Source organism: Chroicocephalus ridibundus, chromosome 2 (genome assembly GCF_963924245.1).
Source record: "Chroicocephalus ridibundus chromosome 2, bChrRid1.1, whole genome shotgun sequence".
NCBI lineage: Eukaryota > Metazoa > Chordata > Aves > Charadriiformes > Laridae > Chroicocephalus > Chroicocephalus ridibundus.
The window spans coordinates 43,147,277-43,167,014 of NC_086285.1; the positions used below are offsets into that span (position 1 = coordinate 43,147,277).

Here is a 19,738-nt window from a genome sequence, read left to right on the forward strand (position 1 = left end):
CAAAATCAAAGACACAGATTATTCACTAGAATAAAGAAAGGAATGAATCCATATCAAGCAGCAGGAGCCTGTTCTTAATTTTAATATTCTTTCTATAGCTTAGACTAGTAAAAATAGAAGAAGTTTAAAAATGGACATTCCTTAAATCTTAGACTGCTTTTCAAAAAGAGCTGTTCACGATTCTGAGTGGTTTTTTTCTACTAAACTTTTTCAGTGACCTAAATATAAATGAGCACATAGAAAAACATCTCAAAATCAGGGTCAGTCATGGAAGTTACTTTTACCAGCATTAGCTTATGTAGCCCATTACATTTTCTTTCCCCATTAAATTTTATTAAGTCCTGGTATTTTTGTTGGTTTCTGGGTGTCATCAGTTTTAATTACTATTGCTTTTTTTTTTTTTTGCTGAGTTTGAATATTTTTAATCTATTCCTTTTGTCTTCTCTTACCAAATGAAAGTAAAGAAACTAACTTAATTTTTGACATAGTATATTTACCATGCAGTTGCAATCCTTTATATAAATTAAAAGGAAATTAAAATGTATTTTAAATTAGATGGAAGCGTGCAGAAAAAGATAAAGCTGAAGAAACTGAAGCAGGCTAATCATAAACTAAGCTAATAGTCTAATTACAAACCTTATCATAAAAAAGCAAAGCCCAAGAATAAACATAGAAAAATAAACAAAGGAAAAAAAAACTTGTTTTCTTATTCAGCCAGGCAGACAGTCTCACTTAGATCCTTACACGTTTCACAATATCTGTACACCTAGAATACAGATACTTGAGGCTGTTTGACTTTGGCTTGTTTCTCGGCCATTCCTAAGTGCCATAATATAGGATGGGAGTTCTCAAAATTCTGCTCTTGAATTAATAACTTCAGGGAAGAAGAAATTGTATCAACCTACTAAAGTCTATGTTGGGTTTTTTTTTGGACTCTTTACTGTCCTTCTGCTTGGGTTAAATATTCAAGATCAGCATACAGGACACAATCTTATCCCACATATTAGTGTCATTACTCTTTCATTCTACCCACGTTGACAACACTATGTGACCAACGATCAGTAAACATAGTATCACTGATTATTGTTTAGAGAGACCATAAGCTGCAAGGCACAAAGCACTGCTGGCAACAACAGTACCTCATAAAAGAACCTTAAAAGCTAGCACAAAGTAAGCTGAACAACTGCCAGTAATGTTGAATAACTTTTAAAAAATATTCAAAGTATAGATAGGACCCAGCTCTATTCCACCAAACATGTTTAAGGAAGTCACCCGTCTGTAATTTGCTTCTCAACCCTCTGTATAACATGAAGCAACAACACTGAAGTTCTTTCAACATTGACTCTTATTTTAATTGCTTACAGAACACTGGCAAAATCTTAAATTTTGTTCAAAACCAGAGGTTTGAACCTATGGTGGAAATCAGAGATTTGTTTTAAATAATGTCTGTACTTAACAAATGCTAACTCTTGACAAATACTAAGAAGCTACATCAAATTCTTAACTGGTAGTATACTTCCATTTCTAGCTTAAGCAATCAAAAGAGATGGGGAGCATGGGCATGGAGAAGAGAACAGATATCCTGATATCGGCCTGGAACAATCTCTTCCCCCCCTTTGGAGTTCCTTTGTTTTGGCTTGGCTTGTTTTGAGCAGCAAGAACTCTGTAAATGGGTGTTCCCAGCTTCTGGCAGCCATATGTGCTGCCTACCATCTGTTTCCATTCCACTGTGCTATGGAGACAAACATACTTTATTTTTAGTGCTCTACATTTCCTGATGTTGCACATAATAGGGATTATATCTCACATCTAAGCCATTATTTGTGAAACATCTTCTGTGGCTAACTGATGAGTAAAGGCGACAGACTATCACACAGGATCAGATGAGATAATTTTCATTACCTACTTCTCGGTGTAAGTATATGATTTACACTGAAGTTTGCTCTATTCCTGTATACCTGTGCTTTTTCTCTACACTGCCTACAAGGGGCTTCCTTCATATGTTTTAAAGATGCATTTTCCCAGCAACTTTCTGGGGTGTAGGAAGTTACTACTACAATTTCGTGAGTTGCCACTAGTGGTTGCTATTCTGCACGCAGCATTCATAGTCCAAACAGGATATGAAGAAATAAACAGCTGTATGGTCACTGTAGAGGGACAACAGTGCTGTACAACAAATATTTGTTTGAAAGGAGGAGTTCTGCACACAGACTCCCACACAGTTCTGTTGGAAACCATGCCCTCCAAAATTAATTTGCAAGCATTAATTGAATAGTGTAGTATTTATATAAAATTTGATTGAATAGATTTCACTGTTACATCTCAGCACAGCTTTAGAAAGCACCCACGGCACACTGGGACAGGCACTAATTCTTTAGAGTACACCAGACTAAACTGAATTCTAGAAAGCATTGCGGGTTTTACCTATGTTGACATTAAGCCATACATTTCTAGTCAACAGTGTTTTTTCTTTCCCCATTTAACCTCCCACTCCTCAAACTTCTAAGAAGCTGTGTAAGCACTGACTTCTAGCTGCACATGCCCTGATCAACACCATCTACAACTTAAGCAGTATCGTATCATCGCCAGCATAACTTAATACCTGAGCTTTTAGAGCACATTGCAGCACAGATCTTTCCCCCATATAATATTGCAAATTCAGGATACTGTAAGTTATTATGAAGCAACTATTGATGAGGAGTTACTTCTGGTTTCAAAAAATAATTAAAAATTAAGAATTGCACTGAAATAGAGATCAACTGAGAAAATTAGTGCCTTTAAAACAGCTTATGCATGAAGAGATTCAAAATGTTCACTATTTATAGGGTACTCCAAAAGACACCTGAAGAAATTCCATTTAACTTTTTCAGATTAGTTCTATTCAGTCGGAGGTTTTTACTCATTAATTCTTTCCTAAAATAAGCACTTTTATTCATTGCATGTGATCTTACAAATACAGAAGTACTTCCTAATTAATTAGATTGGCAAGGCATTTTTCAATCTTTTTAATTCATTCAAACATTTTAATAATGGACTTCAACTACTCTGCTGTTTGAGTGGGTGATTTTATTAAGGTATCTGCAGCTATTACTCTTCTCCCAGAGGTTCTGAGCAAAATTGTGAGAAAATTACTTTAATCTTACTACTTTTAAATTTATTCTGCCTTCCGCTTTCAAATTATCAAATGCAGTTAAACTCTTCTGCAATTCCTCACAGTCCTCTATTTTTAAGTAATACAACGCAAGAAATAATTTCTGTTTTAAAGCAGTATCTTTTTCAGCTATCAAAATTACAAAACAGAAACATTTTTGTTGATTGGTGTCACCGTCTTCTTTTTTTTGGCCTTTTTTTCTTCCAACATAGTATACAGATTAGTCTAAAATACTTTGTTGGGTTCCCACTCAAAATCTCAGAACTAGCATTTATCTGAAACTAAATACAGGAGTTTTGAACGGAGACTGGCAAATTCACTTTGCGTTAGTCAAGTGTCGATGAACACCCTTCCATATGGTTCCTCGTCACTGTGGTGCTCTGTATTAAGGGAGTGAGACTCTCTCTTTCTAATTCCCCTCATAAACTGTCAGTTTACGTTCTGAAGCAATGTACATAATCCATCATACATCATTCTGTCACTCCCGAGCTGCCATAATCTACTACTTTTTAAGATGTCTTTGGCATAATTTTGATGCCTATGCTCAATGTGCATATGCGGTTTCCTAATAAAATCTGAAGTCTTATATTTGCTTAGATTTGTTGAAAGGTCAGCAAACATTTATTTCAACGTAAATTATTTTTGACAATCATTTCAAATCAATACAAGGGCTGGAAGATTCACAAAAAGGAACAAAAAGCTTTAAAAACACTGATCTTGAGATCATTATCCCTAATTTTCACTTATTTTACAATAAAACTATAGTTTTAACTTTGTATTATAGTCCTATGATAGAAAATTTCTTGTATAATCCAGGCATAGCTTTCCTCCAATTCTCTGACAAAGACTATCTAATCTGAACATTCACTCCACACTTTATTCACTTCTACATTTGACATCTCCTGGGTGGCAGTTTTTATTATATTCAATGAAAAGAAATTTAAACACTGTATTAATGAACAGAAAAATTTTATATACTTTTACATCGAATTTGGGAATAGTATTCAAAGCAACTCAAGACAATAGCTTAAAAAGTGATTTCAAACTACACGCTTAATAAATGTTTTAAAAAGTGGGCAAATCTGAATTTATATTATTAAGAAGTATTTATAATGAATAATCTATTTTTTCATAGAAAAAAATCTGATGTTCTTTCTCAGTTTTATGTCTCAATTTCATATCGCAGGCCATGACAATTTTAGGTACATAATGAACACTTATTTCAAAATTAGTTTATTTTCCTAGCACACCATCATATTTCCAAACATTTCTAGGTATTAAACGCAAGTTTAATACTTAGATACATAACAAGACCATTTCAAGGTTGCTTCAAAATTTATCTTAATTTCAGCTCTTCTGGTTATTACACAAAGTCATATTTTTCTTTTAAAATATCTAAGTCTTCTACTATTCTTTAAAATAGTTTAAAATCACCACAAGCATCTGTTGTAATTAGGAAATGGATTTCAAACTGTTTTTCCAAGGAGCAGATTATTAAAAAAAAAAACAAACCAAAACAAAAAACCCAGCAAGCCAACCCCAACCCTCCACATTAAAATCAATTACAATTGCTCTGTGCTGTTATGATCATGTTTTGTTTCCTAAAAACTGTTCCTTTTCATCACAAGGCTTAAGGAAATGGTATTTAATGGTTCAATCCCTTAATTTTGGTGTTTGTTTTTAAAGCGAAGAGGTTTTCATTGGGATGTTTACCTATTCAGTACACGTGCAGTTTCAAGTTGGTTAAATGCAAGCAGTGAAACAGGAAATAAGCCGCCAGCAGGATGGACAGGAACTGCCAACCAAATCTTCCTGCTGTATCCATGGTATAACCTCTTCAAGGAATCCAAAGAACATCCCTTCAGCTCAGGTTCTCAGAGGTCACTGAGTTTTATAATTATCTCCAAGCAATCTTCTCCACATGCTGTTAAGTTCTCTCTAAAGAGCTGTGTGTGTTGCCACGCAGCTTCACCATCCCCTCCATTTAGAATTGCTTCCAACATAACTTCCGTTGCACCAGAAAAATCTGAATAGGAGCAAAGATTTTTATCTATTGGAGGAAAAGATAAACCAATTAAGTAAGCCACTGCTCCAAACAGCGTATAATGCTAGAATGCATGTTAAAAAGCATAAGTTGTAATGAACGTTAAAGGACCTTGGTTGTGACTACTCCAATTCATGTTAATAAGTGGCAGAAAAAAATAACATTAAACAGCTGAAAATTTTTAATTATTATTTGTTTAGGGCCCGTGCTCAAAGGACGGGTCAAGTCAAGATTGAAGCCACCGCACACAGAAACATGTTTTCCTAGTAAAACACACAGGTATCTTGTATCCATTCTATGTTCTTGCTAACCCTGCTCTGTTGCAGGTAGGGCTGTGTACATTAATAAAACTGGGTTTTGTACCAGTTTCGATTAAACACACAGTATTTTCTTGATCTTGCTAAGAAAGACTGAGCTGGAAAAGTCAAAATGCATTTGCATTTCATTTTTAGTATTTGCACAGTGCTCTCCATATAAGCTATTTATTTCCAGTTACACTTCTGCTGCATGATATAATCCACTATTTAAATTCCACACTTACCTCCTATCACAGCAATTTCTGCTGTTGGAGAGCAAAGTCTCCACTTTATTCTTCCACTCTGAAATGTCTGACTGCTTGTCCTAACTGAAATGTTATCTATTTTTAGACCGACTGACTTGCATTCAAACTTCCAGCTGATGGAAGCAGAGGATGACCCCTCTTTTCGGGCTAAATAAACCTAAATGGAAAGAAGACATAGTCAGCATGTCAAAAACTGAGATGACCAACACACATCTAATTAATCATTAAGATTATTAAGATAACACACTGTCATTCTTTATCAAGTCTCTGGACCTTTAGAACTGTACATAGTACAATTTTGTATATGATCTCATTCTGAATCCTTAAGTCTGTTCCACAGCTAGGTAATTGTACCTGTTCATAGCTCTTCAACAGGCAACACTAATCTATCTCAATGTGCTTGGTAAAGTTTAAGCCACAAAAATACCTGTTTATTGTTTTAAAAAAAGGAAACTTCTGGTTTTTATACAAACGCACAGGGCCACCCACAGTTTAATTTTGGTTGTTCAGTATTGCTGATGAAAAAAACCTGTTTAATCAGTATTCTGAGTTCTTCAGACGTGCCTGCTGGCTGCACACCACTTCTCCTAGGACTTGACATATCTTGGTTAAAGCAAATCACACATGCTAGCTGTATATAAATCCTGTATTAACATTATTTGAGCTGTTAGCGATTTACATAATGTAATATAGTCCCAATGCTGTTCTAAACTTCACCTGGCTGAACAGTCAAGCTCATAGGTTAACATTCATTAAAGTTACTATGAACCCTCATAAGAATTTTGTAATAAGTGTTCAATGATCCTTTCAAGTCTAGCATCTATTACCAGCAAACCAAGGTAACAGACATAACAGACTACCGAGCCAAACCTGCCATGATCCTTTCACAATCCTTAGTTAGGAAAACTTATCAAAATTCTGTCATGTCCAGGCTTCTGATTAATGTCATACTAAATGGACTTAGACAGCTCTTTAGTTTTTAATCTGGAAAGAACAACGCTGAATAAAATGATAATAAAACACAGTAGTACGTTTTACTAAAGATCCCACCTTGATATAGAAATGTCATTGACAGACTATAAAACAGAATTTCAGTGCTACTATAGACCAAGCATAAAAATGTTAATTCTCATATTTAAGAAAGCTAAAAAATGCTAAAGGTGTGAGGTGTTACACTGAAGATTACCTGTGAAAATGCAACAATTTGATCTGCTTTCATGTGAATATAATCTTAATGTTCATGAAAGTGCTGATCTCCACAATTTTTTAAGTACTCCAGCTAGTTCTAGCAAGAGATTTCCCTTGATCAGATGCTACCGAATTGCCATGTTTGAGTATGAAAGCCAAAACACTCCATTCATTACTACTTGGTTGAAGTGCACTAAACATAGGCTTTTAGGGATAAAAACTTAAACATAAGCCTGTCTCATCTTCCATTATAATATCCAAGCATTTAATCAGAAAAACAGAAGTTAAAGTTTCCTTCTGTGTCTTTTTGACTGTCCTCTACCTCTACCTCTCACACATGGCTGCTCTTCTTCCAGTATTATTTGAAGAATGTCTGAATTCAGAGAAACAAACAAACAAAAAAAATCTCATTCAAATTATCTTCCAGTTCTTCTGGAAAAGCAGCTTTTAGAAACCCATGGATTTCAGATCTACAAGTTCTTACATGCTTATTATCACCTACTGCGGTCTGCTTTTGAGCCCTGGATGCCAAGTTATCTCTGGGCAATCTGATGAAATTTATGTTTTGTACCTGTTTGAGTTTTGCACTGTAAAGTCAAGTGGCACTGAACAGCAAGAAAATACACAAATACAATGGAGATGGCTACTATCAGATTAGCCAGGATGATCAACTATCTGAATCATTTTGGTCAACAACATTGCAAAGACAGAATACATAACTGATGGTTCCTTTCCATTAGTCCTGGGCTAATACCTATAGTTACTTTTACCATGGCTTTTTACATTTAAATTCCTTTCCTTTCATCACATACCAAACAATAAAAATATTTCTGTGAAGGCTCCCTTGGCTGGTACGTTTCTTGGACAGCTGCTGAATCCATACCTTGCAGATTCACTACAGTCATTACAAAAAGAACATGCAAAGCCCAAGCAACCTTTCCCTCTGCTGTCTCCCATAATACAAACAACCCCCCAGTGAAAATTCAATTTTAGATTCACATACAGACATTCTGCAGGATGCTATTCTTGTAGAGCTAACGTGCCTTAGCCACAAGCCTGACATATACCTGCATCTGTATCTCCTAATTTCTCAAGGCCATGCTCTCATCCTTTATCTAGAAAAATTGAGGTGCTGTTGAATACAAGGGTGAAGTCTTTCTGCCTTGTTTTACAGATCAGTCCCTCCCTGTTTTATCCGATTAATAGAGCTGAGCAGAACAGCAGACTCGTAATTGGTTTCAATGCAAAGACAGTATGTTTTTTGCAAAAGTGAGGATGACTGATCATTGGAGACTTCCAGATATAATGTGCTATCAGATTTTTAGCAGATCCTATTGAAGCAGAGAACAGTTGTCCCTCATTCTGAGTTTTTGTTACTTCTCTTTTCCAATTACCCTACCCTGTTGTAACATCTTTTATATTATTCTCCAGTTTCTTCCCTTATTCCTTGTCTTTTATGTAGAATAACCTCTTCAAGCTATTCCCCCATTGCATTTTGCAAGTTGGTTATATATAGACCCATCACAGAAGACAGAACTGTCAGAAGACAGTTACATACTTAGCTCCATTTTTCATCAATGGGAAGCAAACCGTTGCCTGAGCTAGAAAAGTGTTTGGCCGGAGACCTTTCAGACTGTCGTGGTCCAGGACACAGACTAGCAAAACGACAGGGGGAACAAAGCAGGAATGTGCAATAGTCCCTGACAGGAATGCTCAGTTACACAGTTGGTAGCTGTTGCGGGAAAAGCTGTTCGCTAGTAATTGACCCCTTCCCATCACACAGGCATCAGTTCTCATCTCCTTAGATTTAGAGCATATGACTCTTCTGCTGCTCAGTGTCCTGACAGATGGGAAGGAGCCTGGGCAGGGTATACAATAATCCTGATAACTGACAGGTTTTTGCCTTCTTGCAGATGGAACTGTCATATTTAGGATGACAACTTCTTCCTTTTGGCTGTGTATCAAAAACATACGATACAATACGAAGCTATTCTCCAAAACAAAACAACAACAAACATTTTTTGGAGATAAGTGCTGCTTTTCAATAAAACAGTATTGCATGTTTGATCAAAAGCATAAGTAAGCTATTTTTTAAAAATTTGGTTCTTTAGCAAGGATTTTACCTACCTGCAGGGAATTTGGTCATCCTTTCTGAAATACAAGCTAAATGAATTTCCAATTTCTTAACACAATTTCTTAAATCTGGCAATCTTACTGAAGCTTAACAGTATCAGTTACTAACATCAGCTAAATTTTATGGGCACCAAGAAAGGTTTTGATGTCAAACATTGGCAAGGGTTTTCTATTTTGTTGGAGTTATCATACTTTTACGCTAGATTTTATGCTTTTAATAATTGTTATCCTTACCATTTTCCAATCTGTTTCAACCTTTCTCCAAATAGACTCTGACTTCCAAACACCTGTTTCCCAACCAGTTATTTTTTCATTATTATTGGAAATCCGTGTATAACTATCTTCTACTATATTATAGACAAGGTGGAAGAGTTTAGATGTCTTCTCTTTTTCAGAGGGAATAAAAATCACTTCTTTTCTTTTCTGAAAAAGGGAAAAAATAGAAGCACTTTCATTCCCCAAAACATTTCAGTGAGACTATGTTACTTTTAAACAGTTTTGCTTCTAATTGAAGTAATTTTTAAGAGAGTTCATGGACAAAAGGCATTTCTGCAAAACAAAAGTTTTAAACCAGTTTCCTACAATAGACCTGCACCTTTTCCAGAGGGGAGCAGTAATTTTATTTTTAAAATTTTCATATAATTATTTTCCTAAGTAAATTACTAACAAAATAACATAAAATCAGCAAATTCAAGTGAGAGTAACATGTTAGGTATAGAAAATTTATGTTGAGTATATTTCTTGTACAATCAATAAGTAAATGGTTATTTTGAATAGCAAATGTAATTTTGTGACTACCACATATAGGTTCTTGTATATGACAGTTTACAAATCAACTTAAAACTGAAGGTTCACACTTCATAACTTCACAGTATGACTTTTTTTTTTTTTTAAGATTTATTATCACTATTTGTGAGTTTCACCAAAGCAGAAACTACAACTTCTGAACTATGGCAAACTGACATAAACTCTTAGTTTCTCAAACTTAAACAATCCTATGAAACTCATTAATTTTATGTAACTGGTTCTATTTAGGATGTCAGTCATTCCACATGCCAGGATCACTACAAAATTGATGTAAGGAGCAATGGGGTAAGTCACACCTTTGCATGCTGGCTCAAGCTAAATACAGATATGGTTCTGGGAAACTGTATCTTAGCATAAAATAATTAAAAATAAAATCTTGCTTTCGGAAATAGTCAAACACATTGATATGAAAATCAATCAAGCTTATTATTTAAGAGATTGTTCCGCTTACACAATCCTAATTGCTCCCACATCGTTTTATTAACAAAAATAGTGGTCAAAACCTACTTCCAGGCTTTAACCAATAGTAACTAATAATACAAATAAACTTTTTTTTTAAGTTTTCCCAACTGCTTTCAACTGTCGTAAACTTTCTAGTTCTGTCACACCATAACTAATTAAAAGGGGGAAAAAAAAAAAGTATTGTTTATTAACTTGTAAGAGCAAAACACACTGTAGATCAAGGATTCCCAAACATTTTTAGAATCAATGGACCACCATCAGTCCTCAAAAATGACCTCTACTGAATTCACATCAAACTTGCACCTAATGTTTTTGCAAGTTTCACTGTTTGAACTAAATCTGTAGGCTACCTACCATGAAGTGCTATTCCTCTGCAGACCATAATTATAGAACCTCTAGTTAGCTACCTCTAAAATAGTAATCAGTGGAAAAGTTAAATACCTCTGGACCAATTTCACCTCTGGCTACTCGCCAAGCCATTGAACCTGATGTCCTTCCACCATATTCTCCGGGTTTAGGTGTCTTAGGAGAAATAAATTCAACAAGCTCCACAATTGTTCTTTCCAAGAGCTCTCTTTTTCTATTTTCTGACAAAGATCGTTGTCTCTGAAAATACATTTAAGAAACAATGTAAAAAAATTCAGAAAATTGGTATTTGTAATTCTGCTCCAGAGTGACACCAACAGGGGAAAAAAAGCATTGAAAAAAACAGGCTAACATTTAAAGTCTAGACTGACTGTTAGAAACATTCATTTTATGCCACACGTGCAAATATAAATCAGTCATAACTGCATAGTTATTTGACAGCAGTGCTTTTTCTGTGAACTTTCATGCACTAACTATACGGATTTCTTTTAAAATAAGGTTTGTGCTATGTTTATAACACATTTGCTTGGATGATAAAAAACTTCCATAACATATTTTATAACTATTCATATGTATTCCATACCATAGCTATTCTTGATATTGTTTGGGGCAAAAAGAAAGCAAGCATAATTTGGGGGTCAAACTTTTCTTCTCTAAGATGGAGTGATTTCATTGGTAACAGCATTGATTTTAGGATTAAGTCTGAACAAAAGATTCTGTCGGTCCCTGAAAGAGTTATTTCACAGTGACTGATTCTATCATAAACACACTATGATATTCATATTTTTGCAGATATCAGAAAACTGAGAAAAACATATCACCTACACTTCCACGTACATCAGTGGAAAAGAGAAAGAACTATATAACACGCTTTCTTTGCCCACATGAATAAAACTATGTGCTTTTTTTTTTTGTATACAACTTTAAAAAATTAATTAGGAGGCTGGGGTTTTGTCTCCGTGATTTTCACATCAAATATACAGAGCTGATATGTGAAGCCTTTTTCCTGAACTGTGGATACACCCACACAGGGTTGGAAAATTAAGTTCAGCATCAAGTATGCAAATGATTACACATCATCATTTTTTTCTACTTTGGCGATTTCCCAAAGCACGCACACTCAGCCCACTAGGACCTGAAACTTCAGGCCAGTAAGTATTCCAATTATCTCAAAAGCAGTCCTGACCCTAGAAAGTTTTACTATTTGGGATCAAAGAAGAGGCATTTGAAGGGTTTTTGTTCCAGACAACAATGTGGAAATGGATAAAGGGAAGTGGATACAGAGAAATGATGAGAAACAGCTCCAGCTGAACAAAACCTAGCTGCCAAATACCAGTTCTAACACAGCAAGGGGGAAATACACCTCTGCTTGTGTTGATGGATGACAAGCAGTGACTCCAGCAGTTCCTCGTGAAACACCAGGCCTTCCTGAATCTAACACTTGCCTGGGCACTTTGGATATCCATATGCAGTACTACACATCTCACTTCATCTCAGAGGAAGTTTGATATGGCTTACCCTAAGTTAACAATACCAGTCTACAATTTTCTTCGAGCCACTTTGATGTTGGGAAAACCACTGTCGGGGTGACCACCACTGAAATTAGTGATGCCACACTGGGGATTAGTTGCCTTTGCTCTGCAGCTGTTGTAACAGTATCTGAAAAAAAGCTGTTAAAGAACAGTGCTTCAACACAAAAGGGGTGTTTCAGAAGACAGGCCTCTTCTATGTATGATACAAGAAATTAGCAAGTCCCTCAACTGTAAAGAGTACAAGTATGCTAATTCTTGTCATCTTCCCATGCCCCCAGTAGACTCTCGCATATAAATGCTAGCAGCACGTAAGACATACATAATGCTCAGACACTGCAGAGATCAACACTGCCTGTGCTGGGAAAAACCTATTGATGCCAATGTCCTACAAAGGACATTGGCATCAATAGCATTCATGTACTGAAATGGATTCCAAGAACTCCATTATCAACAGTCACGCCTCAAACTTCCTGCTTTTGTTTTTTCTTAAGGTATTAGCCTCCACATACATGCTCAGGCCTCACCTTTCTTTAGCAGACAGAGGGAATAGGAAGGAAGAGGGGTTGTGAACTGCAGCTTTAAAATCAGTTCTGCATCATGTGTGAGTTATGCTGTTGATGGTTCCTGGAGGACTGTGTTTTGGGAGATGCATAACCTGTGATTTAACTGGACCCACTGCTGGGTAAGTAACAAAAAATTTGAGGGTAGAAATTGAATTTCAAACCTTTAAACACAGAATACTGGTTCATCTCACATCAATCGCCATGAGATGGCCGCAATTCAACCTAAATTACTAGTTTTCCTTTTAAGAGCTGACCTGGCTGTAGCTACAATCATTCACAATCACTATAAAAAATGGGGCCTGGAGCAAATAAAAAATAATTTGTTTCTCTGCCCCACCATCCAATTTCCAGTGAAGGCAGTGAAAGTTCAGGGTCCTCTCCTTCCCTCCTATAGGGGTAACATACAACAGACTGGAATAGTGCACTGCCTATTGTAGGTAACATACAATGGACTAGAATAGGGCAGTGCCCATACGAAGCAGGCAAAGAAAACCTTTGTAGTCAGGGTGTGACATGGTACTACAGAATAACATCAGATGGTCAGTAATCCACAGGCTACGCACCCATTTAGGAATGCAAATAAAACACACAGTATTTCTGAGAAGTAAAATAGCGTACTGAATAGGTTAAATTATCCTTGCCTCTTCCATTTAACACTGACAGTCACTCAACATCCTTTGAACTGTTGTGTTGTCTCCACTTGGCCACTAAAACACACACGCAGAGAAATGATGACCAGAGCCATTGCTCTTCGTGCAGGAAAGCACAATAATGATCTCTCAGATTCCATTTTCACTAACATTGCAATACAGGTGACAATGCGTACTGCATACTGTGCTTCTCTTTAGTTGTAACTTAGAAGAACTGAGCTTGAACGATGAAGTGCTGGAGCTCTGCATCAAAAGATACCAAGACTATAATATAATCCCTCCTAGTAGGGAACCAGTCTCTACGACATGATGGAAAAGGGAAAGGTAGTGGAGGCCTCTGCCTACATCAGTTATCTGCTGAATAGGCTGCAGCGAAGGAAACAGCATACTATCCGAAATGGAGACTAGTGAGCAGCATGATAGAAACCTGCTATAAAATGTCTTGATGGTTCTAGGGGTGAGCTGCCTTACCCCTCTCTACTGACTGCAGAAGCTGATGAATATGACAGATGGCAATTTTGTAATGGCCCCTTGATTCCCACTGCATTGCTACCTTAGTGTGAACTTTAGGAAAGGCCCTTTGACTAAGACAAATGTAAGAAAGAAAAACTGTTCTTTTAGCAATCCGATGGCAAACTGCTTCTAATTCTTTGAAATCCAATTCCAACTATAATAGACAAAGGAAAGAGTAAGCGCAGTTACTTACAGGGATTAAATCTATTATCAATTCAGTAAATTAAATTAATCAAGCATATTCTGAACAGCTATGGGGCAAAGGAAGCATGTGTGGGAGGAGGGGAGTGTGAGTATCATTCAGTTTGTAGAAAAGCAGAGTAAGTTGTTCCTCAGAAGAAGACAGTATCCAAAAGACTGACAAAGGTGTTCTAATAGAGTCACAAGACAGCTTTAATAATACTGGAAAGCAGTAGGGAAAATGTGTGAGAGGAGAAAGGGCTGGGATTTCCCTTGTGTAGAGAAAGGAAGATGGGAGAAATACAAGAGTGTCTTGGAAGCGCACATTTAGTTTTCTTCCCTGTACTCGTTTTTTAATGAAATTTTTATTTAAAACATGACCAGTTCTTTCTGTTATAATAATCGCTCATGTGCTGCACAGTCCTATAAAGTAGGTGGAAAAAAATAAGAAACAGGCCAACAGATCAATGTGCAGCACCATCTGTTGGAGATGGCAACACACTTTTTTACCAGAGTTCTCTAGACTCCTGTAAGTGAAACAGAGCATGATCCTATGGCGATATCATTGAGATGAGAAGGAGGTCAGGCAAGCCGGCCCATGATCAGTGGCCTATACTTATCCCGATTCCATCAATCTTCTTGGAGTAATTTTTCAACTTACTAGCGCCTCATTTCCAAGGTTATCTCTCCCTACAGACAACTGGTGGAAGAGAAGAGTCTGGCAACTGGTTTCTATTGACAGTAGATCAGAAGAAAGCCCCCTCAAGTCAGCTTTGTAGCCAGCAAGGGTTCATTGCTTGGAGAGGACACCATTAAATTCCTGCAACCTGCACAAAGGGCATACATTCCTCAACTTGAATTTCTGATCCTTTAGCTCCTTTTATTTTGCTACTCTGTGGTCAGCCTTCTCAGTGCTCCACCCCACCGTGTGACTCTAATTTTTCATTACTGATAAAACATTTGAGGCCAAGGCTTGAAATAATGAATCCAGCTCAATTCTCCACACTCTTAGTGTGTGGCTATAACCCTCAAACCAGCAGGCCTCTAAAAAGGCATAATCTGTTAGGCCATCAGGTATGCACTGTCACAGGAACTAAAGTTTCTACACACAGGAATTAGCCCTGGAAGGAAGCGGGGACAAAACAGAACCACTCACAGGTGGTTCAAAGTTTTGTGGTATTCTAGTACATTGAGTCAAGAAAAGTTCATCCTGTCCCAAGTAGGAAGTAGAAAAAGCTTAGCAGAGAGGTGCTGAGTGCACTCGGGTTCTGTGACTATGACGTGCAGGTACAAATGGCTCCATGTGTTTTTGGGACGTTAGGCATGAACAGTAGATGTGGCTCTGAGCCAGAGCTCTACTGATGGTACTGATTCTTCTTGAAAGTCTTGGAAAGAGCCTGTGAATCATTCCTTCCGCTTCCTAGAGCTTGTAAAAAGTCAGGGGGGTGGGGGGTGGGGAGTGGTGGTGTGGAAATCAGGTCTATATTACTTATAACTATAAATACTTTTATTTTCAAGTTACAGCATTATTGATGTGGAAAATGCTCAGCTGCCCTTAAGGAGTCCACATAGATACAAAGCAGTTGTAGTTTACTCCCGACATGTGTTGATGCACAAGTCTACTCCAAAGATAACAAGAAAACATATATACACACAGTATATATTATATACACACAGTATATATTATATACACACACATTTGACTGTGTAAGAGATAATATGATAATCCTTTCATATACTGTTCTTGATACTATTTCACGTAAGTACAGCACTGCGACTGATACTTCTGTATTCAGTGTAACATGAGGTCTGTATAGTTCACAGGATTTTATATTCCATAGTGCATGGACATTCCTATCAGGTTACCAAATGCATTCCTTTGTTCAAGGACTTCGCCTTCTGAAGAGACACTTATGTTTCACTTAAAGAAATCCATTTAAGAAAAGCTACGTACCGTTCTATTTAGTGCGTTAATTGTTTCACGTAGCGTAGCTTCACTGAGTGCTGTCCTTCTAGAGAGTACTTCTTCATGCTTACAGCTGTATCTCCAGGTGACATCAACAACCTCAAGCACAAGTTGAAGAAGAAAATAAAGCAACCAAAATTTGCCATGTATCTTCCTTCATTTAAAGAGGTTACTAATCAAAGTATGTTTTTCTATAATAATTCTGGAAATCAGACTAAGATGGAATACATCCCACGCTTGCCTCAAGGCAAATTTGTTTGTTATTAACACCATTACTCCTACCTCATCTTTGGAGAATGCAATTATGTAGGAGAGCTTCTTTCCCCACCCAGTTTCATAGAGAAGAGGTTTATCACAGACATTTTCACAGGGATCACAGTGAAGCCATCTTTTTTGAGATGAAGAATATACTTCTGTCCACACATGATCTATATAACAAAGACCAGGAATAAACAATGAATTATAAGGATAGATCCTTTCTTCTAATACTGCAGAATATTGTAACTGTTCCTGATTCATTAAATGAAGGAACAGGTGAAAGACCATGTTTTCTGTTCATCTACATTCAGAAAAGTTACCAGAGCTTTCTCTTTCTATCTTAGGATCACAGTCCCTTCGATTCAACTAAAGATTGTATCATTTTGAAGTCAAACCTTTCATCTCATCAGGCCAAGACAGGAAATTGAATTTATATTGTCTTTGTTAGCTGAACTGCAGAACTTTATATGCTGCCTGATGGCTAATATAATCTGAGAACCATAAATTATATAACCTCATTTTGTATAGGTTTGTATTAACATTACGATATTCTAGAATACCAATACCTGTACAGTCCCAGACGTATCTCGCTTCAAAGCCTACAGCTCTGCAACACAGTGTAAAACAGTTAGCCCACTCGCCACAGCGTCCACATCTGGTTTCCAGAAGTTTTTCAGGGTTATTATACCTATACGACAAAAACAAAATAAAACCAGAATAATTGAAAATACATTTCACCTTTCAAAATTTTTACATTATGACTCTCCTTGTAATGATTTAGACACATTTCAGTGCCATTCAGTCCACAGAAGATAATGGAAATGCTTGCTGTACTGCACAAAACAAGCACGAGCAGATTGCTACTTTTACTTTGACTCACATGACTCCAGCACACATTTATAGCGGGACTGAAATTAATCTGTTTTTTTCAGTTTTCACAATTGACTTAGACTTCATCTTAAAATATGATTTTTGTATGCCAGTCCTTTTGATAGTTAGCAAAAATAGAAAAAAAAATAGATATTTGCTCTTTTCCTATAGACTCAGCAGATGTGTGATTTCCCATAGAAGTGAAAGTTTTCCTTGAAATAACAAAAACCTACCTACATACTATGCCGATATTAACATATTTTATTTAATTATCAAATTAACAGTAAAAATAATACGAAAAACAGACAAATATTTAGAACAAGGCCATGTAAAAGAAAGCAATATTTTGTTTCTAAAAATTTTTAATCTTATAGAGCAGTTGCTGGTTCATCGACCATCCTACCATGTTGCTTAAAATGGTTTCTCTAATCTTTCAACGAACAACTTATCGCTGGTCTCCAAAACACACAAATGCAAAGCTGTTTCTCGAAAGGCAAGAAAAAAGACAAAGCAAATTTTTGTACGCTCACCTTGGGAATCTATTACAGAACTGACACTGTTTGCAGTAATGATTTTCGACTCGACTGGCATTCCACCTTAGATCATCATCAGTAGGCAACAGGTAGTCACTTTTATGCTCTGTCTGCCCACCACACCTGCTGCAAGGAAGACTATTTACCCAATGAAAAAAGTCACTCTTAAACCAGTCCAAGAGCTCCAACAACAAGAAGTCCTCTTCATTCACATGTGCACCTGTGAAGTTTTCACAACACACAGTTAGGCCAAAGAGAAAAATAATTTAGTTTAACTTTCCAGCATCTACATAAATCACCATCCCTGGGCCTTTATTACATTTTTAGAAGTCTCATTATAAAAAAAAAATTTGTATGTTACTTATGCACACAGAAGAAAGAAAACCTAAATTCTCAAGACTGAATCGAACTGTGTATCTAAAAGAACAAAAAAATACACTCCTAAACACTATAGCTAGAGTGAAAATAAGGAATTGCTCAGAAAAACAAGTTAGATACACAGTGAGGCCCAGTGAAGTTCCTCATGCCCCTCATTCTTCCAGGGCTTCAGAAGACAGCGTGTTAATTCTTTTTCTACTCCTAAATATTCTTTTCCTATTCTTAGCTATTAAACTAGCAATAACAATTGCTTTGATTTCATAATCCCAAAGAACCAGACACCAGGCAGCCGTCTAGACAACAAAGTGTAATATGAACAGACTTTCTACAAACGCAGCTTAATTATTGTAGAACATGTACATATACCACATGAACAAAGTTGAGTTTGTTTATAAATTCAGCAAACACACACCTTTGTCAGCCAACCCAAGCTAAACACAGAATGTCTTTATTTTTTTACTCTAGCAGAGGTCACCACACTGGACCACCAGACTCTTCTGGCCAATTTTCCTGTGTTCATACCAGGTGTTAGAATTTACTCATACACTGTCACTACCCCACCACCTGGAAATAACCCCACTTTACCTAACTAACAAATTTTAAAATCCAGTCTTCCAAAAGATTCTAACTCCTTAGAATCTTTAAATGTATATTCTGCTCCAATGCCCAGAGAGATACTCTTCCTTCTCAGATTCATAAACATCCAAGTAAGTCCTCCTATTAATTCCACAATCTAGGCCACACTGCAATCATAGATATTAATAACTGGTTATTTTACATACTACAGCTTATTTGTAGTCACAGTGCAGACAGGTCTGACTAACGAAGATACAAAAATAATTTATAAAAATGCTGTTTAAAGGAAGATGAAGGAAGTTGCACCAAATTTGTGCACTAGCTCCTTTTTCAAGATGGAAAAGAAAGACTAGGCAAGATATTTTTTATTTATTCAAGCTCAATTCATATCTTCCTCTGAAGCTGAAGTAGTTTTCAATACAAAAGACTCTGTGGGGGCCTTAACTCTATTAAACACTCACACAGCACATGAGAAAAGATCACCTGTTAATTGAAGCAAAAACCCCCCTACTAAAATTGTACTAAATTTCCATTTTTACTTATTATATGTGAAAATGATTTGTGCTGAAACACTCAGACACAGTTTTATTGCTTACAGAATGGATATGCTTGTATATTCAAACTTTCTGCCAAAAACCAAGTGAGAAGATTTCTAGCACAGGCCATATTCCCTTTCCCTGGATAAGAACATACAAACCAGAACCCATCTATGAAAATATGACTGCTGTCATATGAATATTCTTCTATTGGTTTGTAAAATAAAGTCTTCATGCAAACCTTCCATGAAAAGAATGACAAATGTGATTGATTTGAACAGAAAACAGTTGGCTGTGACATGCAGCTATTTTTGACTGCGCAATCCATCCTTCTAAGGGAAAGTGGTAAAGGGAAACGGTAAAAAAAGTGTGTATTCTGATCACCTGGTCATATTCTTCCTTGTCCTAGCTGGAGGCCAGTTTCAGTGGCAGTCTGGCCCAAACCACCACATTCCTAGCACAGTCTTTAT

The 19,738-nt window shown here is 36.5% G+C and overlaps 1 protein-coding gene across 1 annotated transcript in view; it reads right to left on the reverse strand.

Moving 5' to 3' along the window:
- Positions 1–946: 946 nt before the first annotated feature.
- Positions 947–19,738, reverse strand: part of NGLY1 (N-glycanase 1) — a 28,035-nt gene continuing 9,243 nt past the window's right edge. The window contains exons 5-12 of the mRNA XM_063325212.1: positions 17,776–17,998; positions 16,942–17,063; positions 16,400–16,545; positions 16,106–16,216; positions 10,789–10,953; positions 9,313–9,501; positions 5,737–5,914; positions 947–5,201 (exon numbers count right to left, since the gene is read on the reverse strand). Of these exons, the coding sequence (XP_063181282.1) occupies positions 5,026–5,201; positions 5,737–5,914; positions 9,313–9,501; positions 10,789–10,953; positions 16,106–16,216; positions 16,400–16,545; positions 16,942–17,063; positions 17,776–17,998 (1,310 nt within the window). The 3' untranslated portion in view covers positions 947–5,025. The remainder of the gene's footprint in view (positions 5,202–5,736; positions 5,915–9,312; positions 9,502–10,788; positions 10,954–16,105; positions 16,217–16,399; positions 16,546–16,941; positions 17,064–17,775; positions 17,999–19,738) is intronic.